Raw genomic sequence first — 14,589 nt, 5'->3', positions numbered from 1 at the left:
CATGACAGCGGCAGGACACAACTTAGGGGAGAATGTGATTAGGAGGCTAGGCAAGTGGAGGTCCCAGGCCTTCAGGGCTTACATCAGATCGGAATCCATTTAAGATCTCCCTCCCCCTTTTCTTCTCTTTCGAAGGAGGCACAGACCAGGTGCAGACAGTCTGGCTGCTCGGGTACTTGTATGTTTTGAGGGCCCAGCAGTGGGAGTGGTCAAGGAGACAGTATAAAGGTATATGGCTTTGCAACACTAACCTGGTCTGAATGAGTAAACCTGGACGAGGTGGGCCCAACTACTGCCTGCGGTTTGGAGGGCCCTGAGTCACCTGGGTGGCCAAATGTCACAATGGGTCATCTGGGCTACAATGTCCTCACTGCTCTGGGCAGGTGGAAACTGCTGGAAATCATAAAGACTGACTTGACTGAAGTTGCTAGGTTAGTTTGCCCCACAGACATCCTTTGGTCTGAGATATAGGGGGTCATTATGACCCTGGCGGATGATGGAGAAGTGGCGGTTTTACCGCCAACAGGCTGGCAGTAAAAAATTGGAATTATGACCATGGCGGTTACCGCCATGGTCATCTGCCACTTCTCCGATCAGACCTTCATGGAGGAGACGACCGCTGGGCTGGAGACTTGGTTCTCCAGCCTGGCCGCCGTCACAAGACCGCCAGCGGTATCATGACCCGGCTCACCGCCATGGATTTCATGGGGTTTGGAACCGCCATGAAATCCATGGCGGTGAGCACTATCAGTGCCAGGGAATTCCTTCTCTGGCACTGATAGGGGTCTCCCCCACCCCCCACCCCCTTGCCACCCCCTCCCCCTGACATCACAACACAGACACACACCCGACACGCATGCAGACACCACCAACACACATTCCCGCACACACACGAACAAACATGCCAACAGACACACACACAGTCATACATGCACACCCACATTCAGACATACACGCACACATTTCCAATCACAATACACCCCCCGCATGCATACACGCACTCACACATCCCCTCTACATACTCACACGCACACCCCCATGATGCACACAACACACAGCACCCCCCCCCCACCCCTAACAGACGATCAACTTACCTTGTCCGTTGATCTTCCGGGAGGGGAGGGATCCATGGGGGCTGCTCCGCCGCCAGAACCCTGTCAACAGAACACCGCCAGGAGATGTTCTGTTGACGGGGCGGTGGAGGTGGGGCAACCTCCACTTCCCCGTCGCCTGCCAGTATGGCTGCTGGCGGCTCTCCGTCCGGAAAAGGACGGAGGGCTGCCAGCAGTCATAATACGCCAAGCGGAAAAGAGCCACCACTGGTGGTCTTCAGCACGGCTGTTGAAATGACCCCCATAGTGTGTTTTGAATGGAGGGGCACAGAGAACCATGGAGCAGTTGAGAGATTCGAAAGGAGGAGTAATACTTCCATTAGCTAATTTTGCAAGGACATGTGTCGGGATTTTGTCAGGCACAGGCTCATTAACCTAAAGGTGCCAGGCTACTATGCAAAGCACACGGTCCTCGGATCCGGGCTAAGCATGAACATATTCCTACTGAACATTGTTAGGGCTCTTTAACTTTTTTGGGTTCTCATAGGAGAAGGTACTTGGTATAGAACAGGAGAGCTGGTGGCAGTCATGGAACCACCAACAGCATGGAGGACACAGCACCATTTTAACCGGCATCAATAACACAGTAGGACAGATGGTACACCGTCAAAGGGAAGAAATGCCAGAAAGGTGTCCTTGCGATGCCTCACTGTAGGGACACTGAGGGGCAAAAGTAGAGCCAAGAAGGGGTAAGCAGCGAGCAGACACAGAACTTGCAGCCTGGGCGCAGCCTGTCACACATCAGTAGCAAGGGAAGCCTAGAAGCTGTAGGAGATATGGCTGGACCATGGGCCTTAGTGGAGGCAGACCAGGAAGTTACTGGTTAGGAAGGGGGACACTGGGTCCAGCCCTGTCGTAAATTTAGCTATAGGAATGTGGCTGGGGTGTGGAAGGTATTTAACTGTAGGCGCCTGGCACAGGCCCTCTTTCGCCTGGGGATTCTTCAGAGGACACCCACCCACCCTCAGAGAAGATAAGGAGCAAAGATTGAGTCCTCTAGGGGATAACTGTCGCAGAGGCATAGTAGACTTACAGGAGGTCCTTTTGGTGTATAGGCATGGCAGGTTGCTGGAGGGGAACAGCCCGCAAACAGGTGACAGTCAGGACCCTGTATGGTAATGGCAGGCTACCACAATGGTCTTGTGTGTTGAACTTGAAGGAAACAATCAAGGGCAGAGCCTGTGGCCCAGAAGAAGTTGTTGTAGCGGTGACAAGTTCAACTTGCAAAGAAGGGTGGGGACATTCACCCAGGATATCAATTCATTCTTGGGCTGGAAGCAGACGCCCTGAATGAAATGAATAATGATACCAGAAGTGATTGGTCACCCAGTGGGCTGTAAGCAAACGCTTGCCCGAAAGAAGGTGTGGTTGTGCTGGAAGAGAAAGGTCACCCAGCTAGGTTGGTAGCAGTCGCTTTCCCGGAAGGAACTGTGTGGATGCTCTGGAAGTGAAAGGTCACCCGGTTGGTGCTGGAAGCAGACGCTTGCCCGGAATGCAAATGAATGGTTACACCCAAGGCGATAGGGCTCCTGGGTCAGGCTGGCCAGCACTGAATGTAGGGCACAGTGCTTGGGAGCCGTGACAAGGAGGGCACAGGCTTGTTCCGGTTGGGGCTGGAAGCAGATGCTTGCCCTGAATGCAAACGAATGGCTACGCCCAAGGTGATAGGGCACCTGGGGCAGACTGGCAGGCACTGAATGTAGGGCACAGTACTTAAGAGGCTCGTGAAAAGAAGAGCAATAGCTCTTTGAATAAAATGTAAATGGTGGTTGAGGGATGGCTTGTCAGTTGAAAAAATGCCTATTAAACTGCAGCCTCAATTATTCCATAAAAAAGCAAAATTTGTGTGGTCTGAGTCTTTGGGATCCAGGTGGGCGACCAGGTAGGGGGTGTCGCTGCTATGACCCCAGGGGCCTGCACATCCACACATGGACTCCAGCGGTGCTGGAGGGGCTGTCAAAGTTAATTTACGGTGTTATCCCATAATGGGATGGGTATTAATGTTTGGCGCGAAGGTGTGATGGAACAGCCAAGGTGCCCAGGATGATAAGGTCGCCGTTTGGGGATGGGTTAAAAAATGACGCGTGCAAAGTGTCCCTGCAAAGAGGCTTCCGCAAAGTGAAAGTGAAGGATTCGCCACCCTGGAAACCGCTTCAGTATGACAAATCCAATGCGTTTGCACTATACACGTGTGAAAAAAATATTACAACTAGAAAAAAAATGATTAAAAAGGGGTGCAACACGAATAAAACAGACCCCCTATCGTTCTAACCAAAAAAAGTTGTAATATTAATTTATCCAATCCAAGTAAGTTATTTCAGAAATAACACTCTAGGACAGTGGTTCCCAACCTGTGGGCCGGGGACCCCTGGGGGTCAGCGAAGACTCCTCAGGGGGTCCGCGACTGCTTAGTTAATGTAATAATATTAGGTTCCAACTATCAGTAATGACTCAGTGGGGGTCCCCGGATTCCAATAATGATTCCGTGGGGGTCCCCGGGCTCCAGTATTGATAAAATGGGGGTCCACAGAAGTCAAAAGATTGGGAACCACTGCTCTAGGATGTGTTGCTACATTTCCCCTGAAGTCACAGTCTCAGGTCTGTGGTCGCATCGTCACGTGCCTCCCCCTTATCAAGGGCAGGCAGTTACAAGCTTGCCCTGCACTCGGTCTCCGAAAGGAAGCCACGTCTTTGGTTTCCGCAATAACAGTCCCTCCTTTACCCGTGCGCGTCAGTCTCTCACGATTACGGGCCTTTTCTATCAGGTTACCACAGTCACTTCGCCCTGCCCTTCGCCGGAGCCTTCACGCTCACGGGCTACGAGTGCGGGAAGGACGCGCTCGCCCGGTTCCGTGCCCCCTCGCTCCAGCGGTGTCTAGCAGTTCTCGTTCCCCGTCCTTCCTTGGCCATCTCGCCCCGGATCTCCTGGGGGCGGGCTGGGGAGGGCGGGCCTAGGTAGCACGGGAAGAGGAGGAAGCGTAGGCTGGGTTGGGAGAGGAGCCGCTCGGAGTGAGCGTCCTCCAGGCACCGGGGAGGCCCGGAGCCATGTTCAGCCGCCTCAGTGCCCTGCTGCAACAGGCGGTTGAGACGGTGAGTGTCCGGGGAGGAGAACCAGGCTAGACGGAGGCGCAGGCGGGCCAAGGGAGGAGGGAAAGCCGTCAGGGGAAGGCCGTAGCCGGACGCAGCTCCGGCATATATATGGAGGGGAGATAAGCCACTGCAGGCCGGGGATTGGGTCTCCTCTGTAATGGAAATCAGCCTGTTTAGCAGGACTGGTTACATTTATTACCCTGGAGGAAGACCAGAGAGGGCTGTGCTACGGGTCGGGGATATTGCCCCAGTCTTCCTGGTTGTTCGGTGGCCGCCTTCTCTCCCCGAGAAAGTAAACCCAGGCTCCTTCGAGTCTTGTGTGTTTATTTTTTTTTTTGCTAATAGCTTGCATGATGGGATTTTATACGCGAAACTACAAGGCCCAGAATGCATCACTTGTAAGCCACAAAGCGGGGACTTTAGGCAGTGTCACTCATCACGCGATGCTTTTTGAACCACTGGAGCAGAGATATGAGCTAAAGGCAATGTACTGTTGATATCCAGACCTGGTAGTTATCAAGTCCCCTAGAATATGCATGATTAATTCACTTAAGACCAGATTGTTTCGCATTCTGGGACTTATAGTTCTGTTTATTCCATATAATATCAGGGCTTTAAGCCACAGAGGGCAAATCAAAAAACTGGTCTGATTGACCAATTCATGCATGGGCCTGGGAAACGTGGGAGCTCTGCGACCTCATTAAAGAGGAGGAAAATAAAACAACAGGTGTGTGCAATGTCAACAACTCCTGCGTGTAGTTGAAAATACCTCTTCATTGACTAGTGACTTTAAAGTACTCATGATGCACTCATCCACCACCAAACATTCTTCTATTCATAAACTCACTCTTAAACAATAAAAGATACAAAACTAAACCGGCGTATGCAAAATAAATTAAAATAATGAAAGCAGACAACAATTAAAATCAAGAAAAAAAGATAACCTGCTTTGTGGTGACAAAATGTATATATTCAAAATAACCTTCAACATAGCAGTCAGCTGCATTGCAATAGCAGAATAAAGAGTATAGTCTGGAGTTGCAACACGGCCTCCATGTTCAGAATACGCGTGGGCCATCTTAGAGATGAAAACCAGTGATATGCTATATTTAAAACCATTCCAAGATGGCTGCTTAGTAAAGATCAGCGCTGGGCCACTGTTTTAGAATGGTACTGTGCATATTGTATCTTTGACAATCAGTCAAAACGCATGTTTAGACCTTGGTCTTTAAAACAGAGAACTCTTAAAACAGCATGGTAATCAAGATCGAAGGTTAAAATGAACAAAGCTCCCAGTAAAATATCATTACAACCACAATTCATCCAGTCATATATAACTACTTATTCTAAATCTGTACAGATATAAAAGTTCACTTAAAACGATTATTTCATCTACAGATAGTAAATATCGCCCCATAGCACAAGTTATATACAGGAATCTCATTTCTACAAGTAATTTGATTGCTTAACCCTATCTTTATTATCCTACTTTGTAAAAACAGGTTTTAATGGCATCTTTCGTTGATCCCTGTCCTCTAGGGTATGTATTACATCTCCCTCCCTTTTAAGGCCACACTTAATAAATCCTCTCTCTATCTAACAGAGATTCTTACACCTCAGATATCAGAACTTGGTTCACCTCACATCTAAATCTCAAGAGACGTTGACGCTTCTGTACATTTGGGAGTTTCTCCAGGTAGGGGAAGGTCTCCCATCCATGATATCATCAGATGGGAAACCAATTTCTTATTCTCTAAGTATAGAGTGTCCTCCTCTCTAGAGACCTGTTTTACTATTCACCTAAGTTCAGCATTACTGTCGCCAGTCTAATTGATTCCATCTGGGATATTTGTTTTTAATTTCCTACAGCAATTGAGGATTCTCTCTCTGACTTCTCTAGCCCATGTTAATTCACTTTGCAGTATCTCCCTTTTACATAACAGAGACATTTTGGAGCTCTCCTCACAATCTATTTCTATCCAAAATGTTATTATATCTGCACATGCTAAATAAGTTCAACCTTTTAGGCCTGTCTCTACTCTAACTGCCTGCACTATTGTAGATAATGGGAGAGAAAGCAGTGTTTTTAAACACCTTCCTTCTTCAGCGTCCCAGCTTTACCACTAAAATTAACAAACCAGCAGAACAATCTTCCACACTGCTCCATTGATTTCGTAGCAGTGGCCCATAAACTGAAACTGAATGATCATTGAGTGACACCCCCTAAAGCCTCCTTGTTCTTGAAGGATGATTGTGTTTGTTTCTGCCCAGTACCCCAACATCCCCAAAAGGATTTTTGAAAAGACCTTCCCACTTACGTCTTAACAGATTTATTTTTCAATAGTTTCCTCGGCAGGAATACTCGCCTTTTTCATATATGGGTTTGATTTTCGCCCCCTTCCAACAGTTTGGAAATCGGTCAGAAGAATTTCCTGAAAAAGGAGATGAAATAAACTGCTCCACCAAGCTATGTTGGTTTCATTATGACTGTTGGTAAATTATCAGGTCCCTCAGCTCTTGTAAGTTTTAACATTTCTACTGTTTTCTTAATTGTTTGCACTGAAAACTCTCCTTTGTTTCTTCCTTTACAAGAAACTTTATTGGGCAATGAGTTAGTGTAACATCTTTGTTATAAGTCCCCTCCAAGAATTCTATCCAGGCATTCTCTCCCACCAATCCTGTCAATTTCCTTTAGGCATTACCTTTCCTTCCCTATACCAACCTCCAGAATTTCTTTATATTTTTAGACTCTGTTGTCTCAATCATTACATCCCAATATTTTGTTTAAAATTCCTGCTTTTTGCTGGTCACCAGATTTTTTTAATGCATTCCTTAGGCTATGGTGGCGTAACATGTCCATTTTATTTCTAGTAAATCTCGTATATCTTTCAAGCGTCCTTATTTTTCGTTTTATGAACCTACATTCGTTATCAAACCATCTATTCCTGGATTGCTGTGCGGACCTCTTTTTATCCTGTGTATTGTTAAAGGCTGTCACTTCGTATTTCTAAGCATGCAACCACCTCTTCTATTATTCCCTCATTCCATTGCAGAAAGTCGGGGGTGCCTTACCAGATATAAAGTCCTCATATCTATATTGGAGGGTCTTCAATAATTGTAGATGCTTCTCAGCGTTTCTTGTTCTTAAACGTTTCGGGTATCTTATCTTTGATGGGAGAACCTTCATCTGCCTTGGGACAATTTCCAGATCAAGGATTGTACTTGAGGGGTAATGATAACTCCCCTTCATTTGTGATACTTCAGATTTCCTTATTAGATGAAAGGCCCTTTCTTGCACGAACACATAATCTATTGGGCAATTCTGGTTGCCATGCTGGAACGTTTTCCTTGCTGGAATGTCTGCTAACACACGACCATTTAAGCTTACAAGCCCATATGATGTAAGATTTTCTTATTTCCCTTCCTGTAGCCTCATTTGCTGACAAACAAGCCCTTTGGATACTAAAATCAGATAACAAATCCTTGTACCTTTCGTCCACCATCTCGGAAAGCAATTTGTGGTTGAAGTTCCCCACTGGAATAAGCAGATGTTAGGTTTATAGCTCACTTATACTATTCCATAATGCCTTTAAAATTATGAAGACTTCATGTATGTATATAAATGTTGAGGGTAATGAAACTTTCATTTCCCTGACAAAAATTTAGCATCTGTATGTCACAGGCAAAGATCCAGTGACAACATGTCTTAATTTCCCATATCTTAGCGGCAATTTTAGAAGATACCAGTGTTAACAGCCCCCTGAAGGCCTCTCTGTTATACTATCTAATGCCTTGTGGTGAACTCCCAAGAAGCCATGTATTAGCGGAGTTCACTGCACAGCCATGTCTCCTGGAAACACAAAATTGAGTACTGCTCTGTCATTTCTCTAAAAGTCCGCAGATTTTTTAAATTATTTAAGTCATGGGAGTTCCAGGAGAGCAAATCAATGCTATTCAGTGTTACCCATCCCTAGTCTATATTGCTTAGGTCAGCCCATTCACCCACGTCCTCGTCCCCACTCAGGCAATCATACCGGTTTTGATCAAAGGGAATGCCCCTATATCTTTCTTCTTGGGAGAAGGCAACATGGAGCCTACCTTCTCTGGTTTCCTTTATTTGCCTATACCTAGAGTAAACCCCTTGTGGGTCCTAATTACGTTGGTTTGTCTGAAGACCACTGTGGCATTTCAAGGGGCCCTGACTTAAGGGCATACACTGGTCTACACCCATTTCCTTGGATACTTTCACTGCCTGAGACTATAACTCTGATTCTGCTTTGAGAAGGGTATCTCTGACAGATCCTGAGTATAACAGGACTTTTGTGACATCCTGCCGTCTCTATTTAAAAAAAAGCCAACTTGTTTCAAATCAGTTGCGGAGATTGTGTGGAGACTGGGACAGAAGGAGAATAGCTCAAGAAGCCAAGATCTTTTTAAAGGGTTTTGCTTCCTTCGTCTTTTCCCCTGCCTATCTTCTAAGTCTGGCTCTATAGGGACTTTGCCCACCTCCCCCCACCCACCGATCCTCTCCAGGTCCTTGGAATATAGAGACATCCGACTTTACATTGTTACCAGTCTTTTCTCCATCTCTGTAGTGAACCTAAACTTCGGAGTAGACACTTTCAGGTCTTTTCTACCCTCTCTGGGTTCCTCCTTCCTATCTCCCTCCCTATTAGGTCTCACATTTTGTCCCCCATTGATGCCATTCATGCATCTTTCGCCCTTCCTGTGCCCTACCAGCAGACCAAACTTGTACCATGGGTGAACTTTTTCCCCTTTCCCCTTTCCTTACAGAGGTTTCTACTTAGATTAGCTGGGTAAGAGGTAGAAAGGCTAACCAGAGCCTGTGTGCCACCTTAACCCCCTTTTTCCCTTACCTCCATGCCTCTCGCTGTAGGCTGAGAGTATTGTATGACATGCTCGGTATTCCTTTTGCACCCCCTGGGTAATAGCTTCTGGCCCATTTTTTTTGTTCTTTGTTCCTTTGTTATGTCTTGAGAACCTCAGGGCAAAGAAGTAGCCACCGTAGTAGCTGCCTCTTTTCCTTTTTAACATAGGAACTTTAGATTCATATTTCGAGGGTAACCCTTCTGAGGTTGTGATCACCTCCGGATTCCTGGCCGACACCCCTCGACAGTCCCATCACCCAAGTCCCTTCATCGATCCGCTAGTGCCTCCCCCCTACCGTGACGGGATTTACTAACTTGGGCATGCAACCATTTATCAATTTAAATTCTGAGGCAATAGTCTGCAGGTAAGACTTATGCATTTTTAAAAATTTATCAGTATTCAGTACCACTGCCTCAAAAATACCCTGCAGGGTTTTTTTTTGCATTAGGACCATAACATCCAGCATTGACGACGAAGAGGAGGATCCAATATCTAATCCACATATCAATGTAGGAGGGAGTTCCTGATGCTCCTTGTTTATTGGATTTAGCGCCCCCCCCCACCCGAAAGCACTGCTAATCTTGGAGTCCATGGCATTAAATACTTTAGATGGTATCCCTTCTTCATCCCAGTCCAGTGGTTCATGACTTCAGTTCGAAGACCTGGGGTTATCTCCTTGGGAGCCTCCTTCCTCTAATTCTCCCATTTGCAGGTAAGGGGATGAAGATAATCTGCGTTCAAGCAGACTACCTCTTGTTCAAACAAGAATTGTGATTCACATATCTCTGCCTCGCTCTTATCTATTGGGTAGGGAGTCTGGGGATACAGAGGTACAATAGATCGATTTTCTTCCCCTTTTTTCACCGATTGCCTTTAAAGTGCTTTCCCACAAATTCTTTAATAGAGTTCACCAGGGATGATGCCCTTGGGGGTCCAATATCCTTGCACCTCTAGCATCCTCCCCGTCCCTGACGGCCATCCCTGTCATTCGACTGACCTGGGCTACCCAATTTTGGATTTGGTGTGCTAGGCAAAATTAGGTTAGCTGGGCCCTTGCTTTCCTTAGTTTCTTCACTCCGTGAGTTTTTTTTAATACTTACTCGGGCCATATTATAAGAGTCCTTTAAAAAAAGATTCTTCGGCTAGTACTCACTGTCTTTTCAGAACCGCTGCCACCACCACAGAACTTCAGCAATTTCAAAATTTCAGCATTAACCAGTCCCACTCTGTAGGTGTAGCCTACACTAGTCCCACACCGTAATTATAGCAGCCCACTGCACTTGGGTTCCTTAGTAACACTTGCTACCACTACCCGTCAGATCAGCGATTGCTGACCTATGACCACAGGCCCTGCGGGACCACTAGAGACCAGGGTAAACCAGGGGATACAAACTGTACCGCTGCACGTCGTGCTCTGTCTCGGCTCCCAGAGGAAGGCCGATGCTGCTACTGCTATCCACCCCAGAGGCTGGCAAGCTTACACCCGCTGTAATGCTCTTATTCCAGCTCACCAAAGGCCTTGCTGATCTAACTATTCCTGCAGACCTTAGAGAACCTCTTCTGAATGCTGTCTCTGCAGACCGGTGCTTTTTATTTTCTGAACCTCTGCTTTCTCCCCTAAGGAAAGCGGGGGAAAAGTGATGACGAGGGCAGAGGCGCCTCCAAATTCTGCCCCCGGCTACCATGACCTGATGTTTCATTTTTGATTTTGGTGCGCTGTTTAATGCGTGGTCCATGATTCATAATGTGTGGTGAGACTGCAATGGAATCCTCCTACTCCTGCTGCGGCGTTCGCACTCATGTTGCATCAGGGGCGATCTGTTTCGGGCAAAAGCACTGTCCGTTCTCTCTCAGTTTCTGAGGAACCAAATCGTCTGTGGAGACACCCCCTTCTTGTCCATCTTGTATCTTTGTTTTACCAATGCAAGATGTCTGACAATGTTTCCAAACATGGTGGCCATCTTAGAATTGTAAAACAGTGCTATATCATGGACAGTTCCATTCCAAGATGGCCACCCGATTTAGCTGCAGTGGCCACACCAAATGCCATGCAGTTGAGATTAAAAGAGCGACATGCGAGCTTCCTGGTAGCACTGTTGCGGACCTGCAAAACATTCAAATAAGGGAAGAAAGGAAAAAAAAATATTTGGATTGGTAAAGGGAGAGTCTGGAAAAGCTAAGGACGATTGGTCTACTAATCTTGGCAGCATGGAAGCACACTCATTTTTTGTCAGATGTGCTCAGGAAAAAATGCAGTCATCAAAGAGCTGTAGAGCAAGTGGTCGAAGTGGGCTACCTCATATCCGTAGGCTGAACGCTGTCAGTGGGTGTCATTGGCTTCTCACCATAACCATTTCAGGACTACAATATTAAAGGTAACTGTTAGGCATAAGTCATAGAATTGCAAATATGAACAAAATTAAAGTTAGCAAAACAAAGCACACTCTTTCAAACAGGGTTTTACAAGGATTATCACAGTGAAAATTCTTTAAACCAATGGATTATCAGTGGGAGTAACTGGGGCTGGACTTTCTACTGTCGTTTTGGTAGGCTAGCACTGTGGGGGGGGGGGTCTTGTTTCACTGCAGTGGGAGCTGGTTTTATTGCCGGGGCCTGCTGGAAATGTTCCTACTTGCAGCGATTCACAAACAATGCAACAACAAATAGTTTAAATGTTTTAAAGCTTACTTTAAATCCATTTGTTTTAGCATTTTTTATTTACAAGCACAACAAGTAGGAATGTGGGCAGTAAGTCCCCAGCAATAAATCCACCCCCCCACTGTCAGTGAAAGCAGTCCTTACACTGCCAGCCTATCGAAATATCTAGTGCCTGGTAGGACAGTCTGGCCATTCGAGTAACCAACATCAAAATCTGTGCCTAGTTGGAAAATCTGTGAGATTCCATGTAACATAATACTTGTCTGCAATCTTTAACCCATTGTAAAATGCCCAATGGCTTTAGCATATGCTGCCCACTATAAAAATGTCTTAAATAGATTACACCTATAGTCTTGATCATTGGCTTGTCACCATAACCAACTCATCTGCTGCAGTGAGCGTATGTTCTCCCACAAGGTAGAAGGTGATCCCAAGCCCTCCTTTAAAATTGAAGCACACAAATTCTGCCCAATGCTGTACTCAAGGATATCAACATCTGGGCTCTCACAGTAGCGCTTCTTTGACCTCTTTTTCTTTTGAGAAATAATGTCAGATGACAGCTACACTGTCAAGCCAGACCTAACAACTATAATAAATCATGCATTGGAAAAGACAATAGGTTACATACATGAAACCTTTTGGAGGTGTAGAGGTTTGTGTTGTTTTTGAGCCAGACATACAAAAATAATGAATTCGTAATCCCTGAAGAATCTGCATTAAAATGTAAAATGTTCTCAAAGTATTAAATCAGAGTTATCAAGTGGTTGGCTATAAATTTACTCATCGTAGATAGTGAAGGGAAGTCAGTGCTGATGAGAAAGTTATGTTCACTATACTGACTGATTTGATTGATTCATTTATTGGTGCTGTCAGCAGAAACCACCTTTCGCACGTGTTAGAAATTTGAAGAAATAAAAATAAAATTGAGTGAAAATAAAACTGAAGTTTATGTTAAAATGTCTTCCTTCATCTGAAAGCTCAAGTAGCGTATCATATGTCATGGGAAATGGGTAGTGAACGTGCATTTTTTTTTTTATTTCTTTTTTTTTAGGAAGGGTGATTTGTGGGAGGTGTCATTTATTCATTCAACTGTCCGATGATCTAAAATATTTTCCATTGATAGCCCTACCTTTTGCCACTTATCCTCCTACTCTTTAGGTTGTTCTTTCAGAAATGTAACTTAGCAGAAATGAGTCACAGCTTGAGTCCAGTTCCAGTTGCTCTTTCTCCAGACTTTAGTTGATGGTTTGCCTCCTGACCTCGTTATACATTGGGCATTTCAGCAGGCAGTGGGTGACATCTTCAATTTTGCAGCATGTGCATTTCGGAGGCCTGGATGTATTCCTCTTTGATAGCTTAAAGTTTAGGGAAGGTACCACTCCTCGCAAAAAAAAGAGTCTCCTGTCTCTGTAGTTAGTTTGGTCAGAGAAGGTTGTGCTTGTGGTGAGACATCAAACAGGCCTTGGGCCTCGGCTGGAAGCAGGTTGTCTAATTGTTAGTATCTGTGTTTCATCAGGTAAGCGTTAAATTGTTCACTTATAATCTGTTTGATTTTCTTAGTATAGATATTTTTCAAGGTACGGTTATGTGGTGTAAGGACTATAATGATGGTGTTTTTTTCTTTTTCCTAGCTTGCTGTGAATGTTCATTTTTGTCAGAAAATCAAGTGCTCATTCCAGGATTTGTAGTTTAGGTTAGATTCTTGCGATCTCATAACCTTCAGCCTGTATATTGTGGGTGCCATTTGGCATCAGTTTTGGGTAGAGGTGTAGCTGACTTATGCCTCTGTGGGAGGTGACAGCAGTACATTTTTCCAAAATGTATTTTCATGGCCCCTATTTTTGAAACTTTATTTTCCAGGTCCTATATTTCAGCTCCACAGGTGATTTGACACCCAAAATATTAATTCAGAAGTGGTTCCAATGGCATTGGCCTCCCTGGGAATTGCAATATTAGAGCCTTCAGATTTTTCGAACGCTATCCTGATCTCACTTGAGGTTATTTGAAATTGATAGGCCCAGATATTTAAACTTGTCAACTTCTTCCAGTTTTATGTTGTTAATGTGGAAGGCTTGAGTTTATTAGCTATTCCTCTCAGATATCATAGTCTTTGTTTTGTTGTGTTAATATTCAAGCTGTTCAGTTGGCAGTACTGTGCCATAGCTTTGAGTTTAAGCTTGCAAGCTTCTTTGTGTTCCACTATCAGGATGGGGTCATCTACATATAGTAGGACAGGTACAGGATAATTTTCAGTTGCTGGAATGTCTGAGGATGCTTAAAAATTCTCCTCTTTAGATTGTTTGAATATAGGGAAAAGAGTATCAGTGCAAAAAGATATCCTTGTTTCACTTCATTGGTGGTTCTAATTGTCTTGCTTAGGAGCTCTTTCGGATTCATCCTAATTTGAGTTGAGGCATCTGTATAAAGCATCCTTATTAGTGACAGTAATGTTGTATCCAGGTCCTTATTTTGCACTGTCTGGGCCTTGGGGCAGTGTCAAAAGCTGACATAAAATGGACAACAGCTGGAGGCGTTGACAACTTCCAGGCCTGTTGAACATTACCAGCGCCAGATTCACAAATGTGCATTGCAATCGGTTGGCCTTAGATCGAGCCATGAGTCCAAGCAGGCAAAGCGCAGGTGTATACGGAACCCAGCGGCCCACTATCCCAGAGATGATAGACATTACCTGTGACCAAACCGTCTGCAACTCTGTGTAGAGCCACACTGTGTGATAGAACCCCACTTCCGCCCTCCCACTCTTTGGGAAATCCCTGAGCGCACCGCCAAACATGTGGTGTGGAGTGGGGTATGTTGAACATAATTTAAATGTGTGAAG

The 14,589-nt window shown here is 45.3% G+C and overlaps 1 protein-coding gene across 2 annotated transcripts in view; it reads left to right on the top strand.

Annotated features, from left to right (window-relative positions):
• Positions 1-4,045: 4,045 nt before the first annotated feature.
• The window catches only part of FHIP2B (FHF complex subunit HOOK interacting protein 2B), a 124,533-nt gene continuing 113,989 nt past the window's right edge, over positions 4,046-14,589 (top strand). Inside the window, exon 1 of one of the 2 annotated variants that reach the window (XM_069213980.1) lies at positions 4,046-4,202. In XM_069213980.1, the coding sequence (XP_069070081.1) occupies positions 4,158-4,202 (45 nt within the window). In that variant the 5' untranslated portion in view covers positions 4,046-4,157. The remainder of the gene's footprint in view (positions 4,203-14,589) is intronic. The other variant, XM_069213978.1, reaches the window with a different exon arrangement.

This window comes from Pleurodeles waltl, chromosome 11 (genome assembly GCF_031143425.1).
Source record: "Pleurodeles waltl isolate 20211129_DDA chromosome 11, aPleWal1.hap1.20221129, whole genome shotgun sequence".
Taxonomy (NCBI): domain Eukaryota; kingdom Metazoa; phylum Chordata; class Amphibia; order Caudata; family Salamandridae; genus Pleurodeles; species Pleurodeles waltl.
The sequence above is the reverse complement of the archived record's forward strand: the minus strand, read 5'-3'. Positions and strand labels throughout refer to the sequence as shown.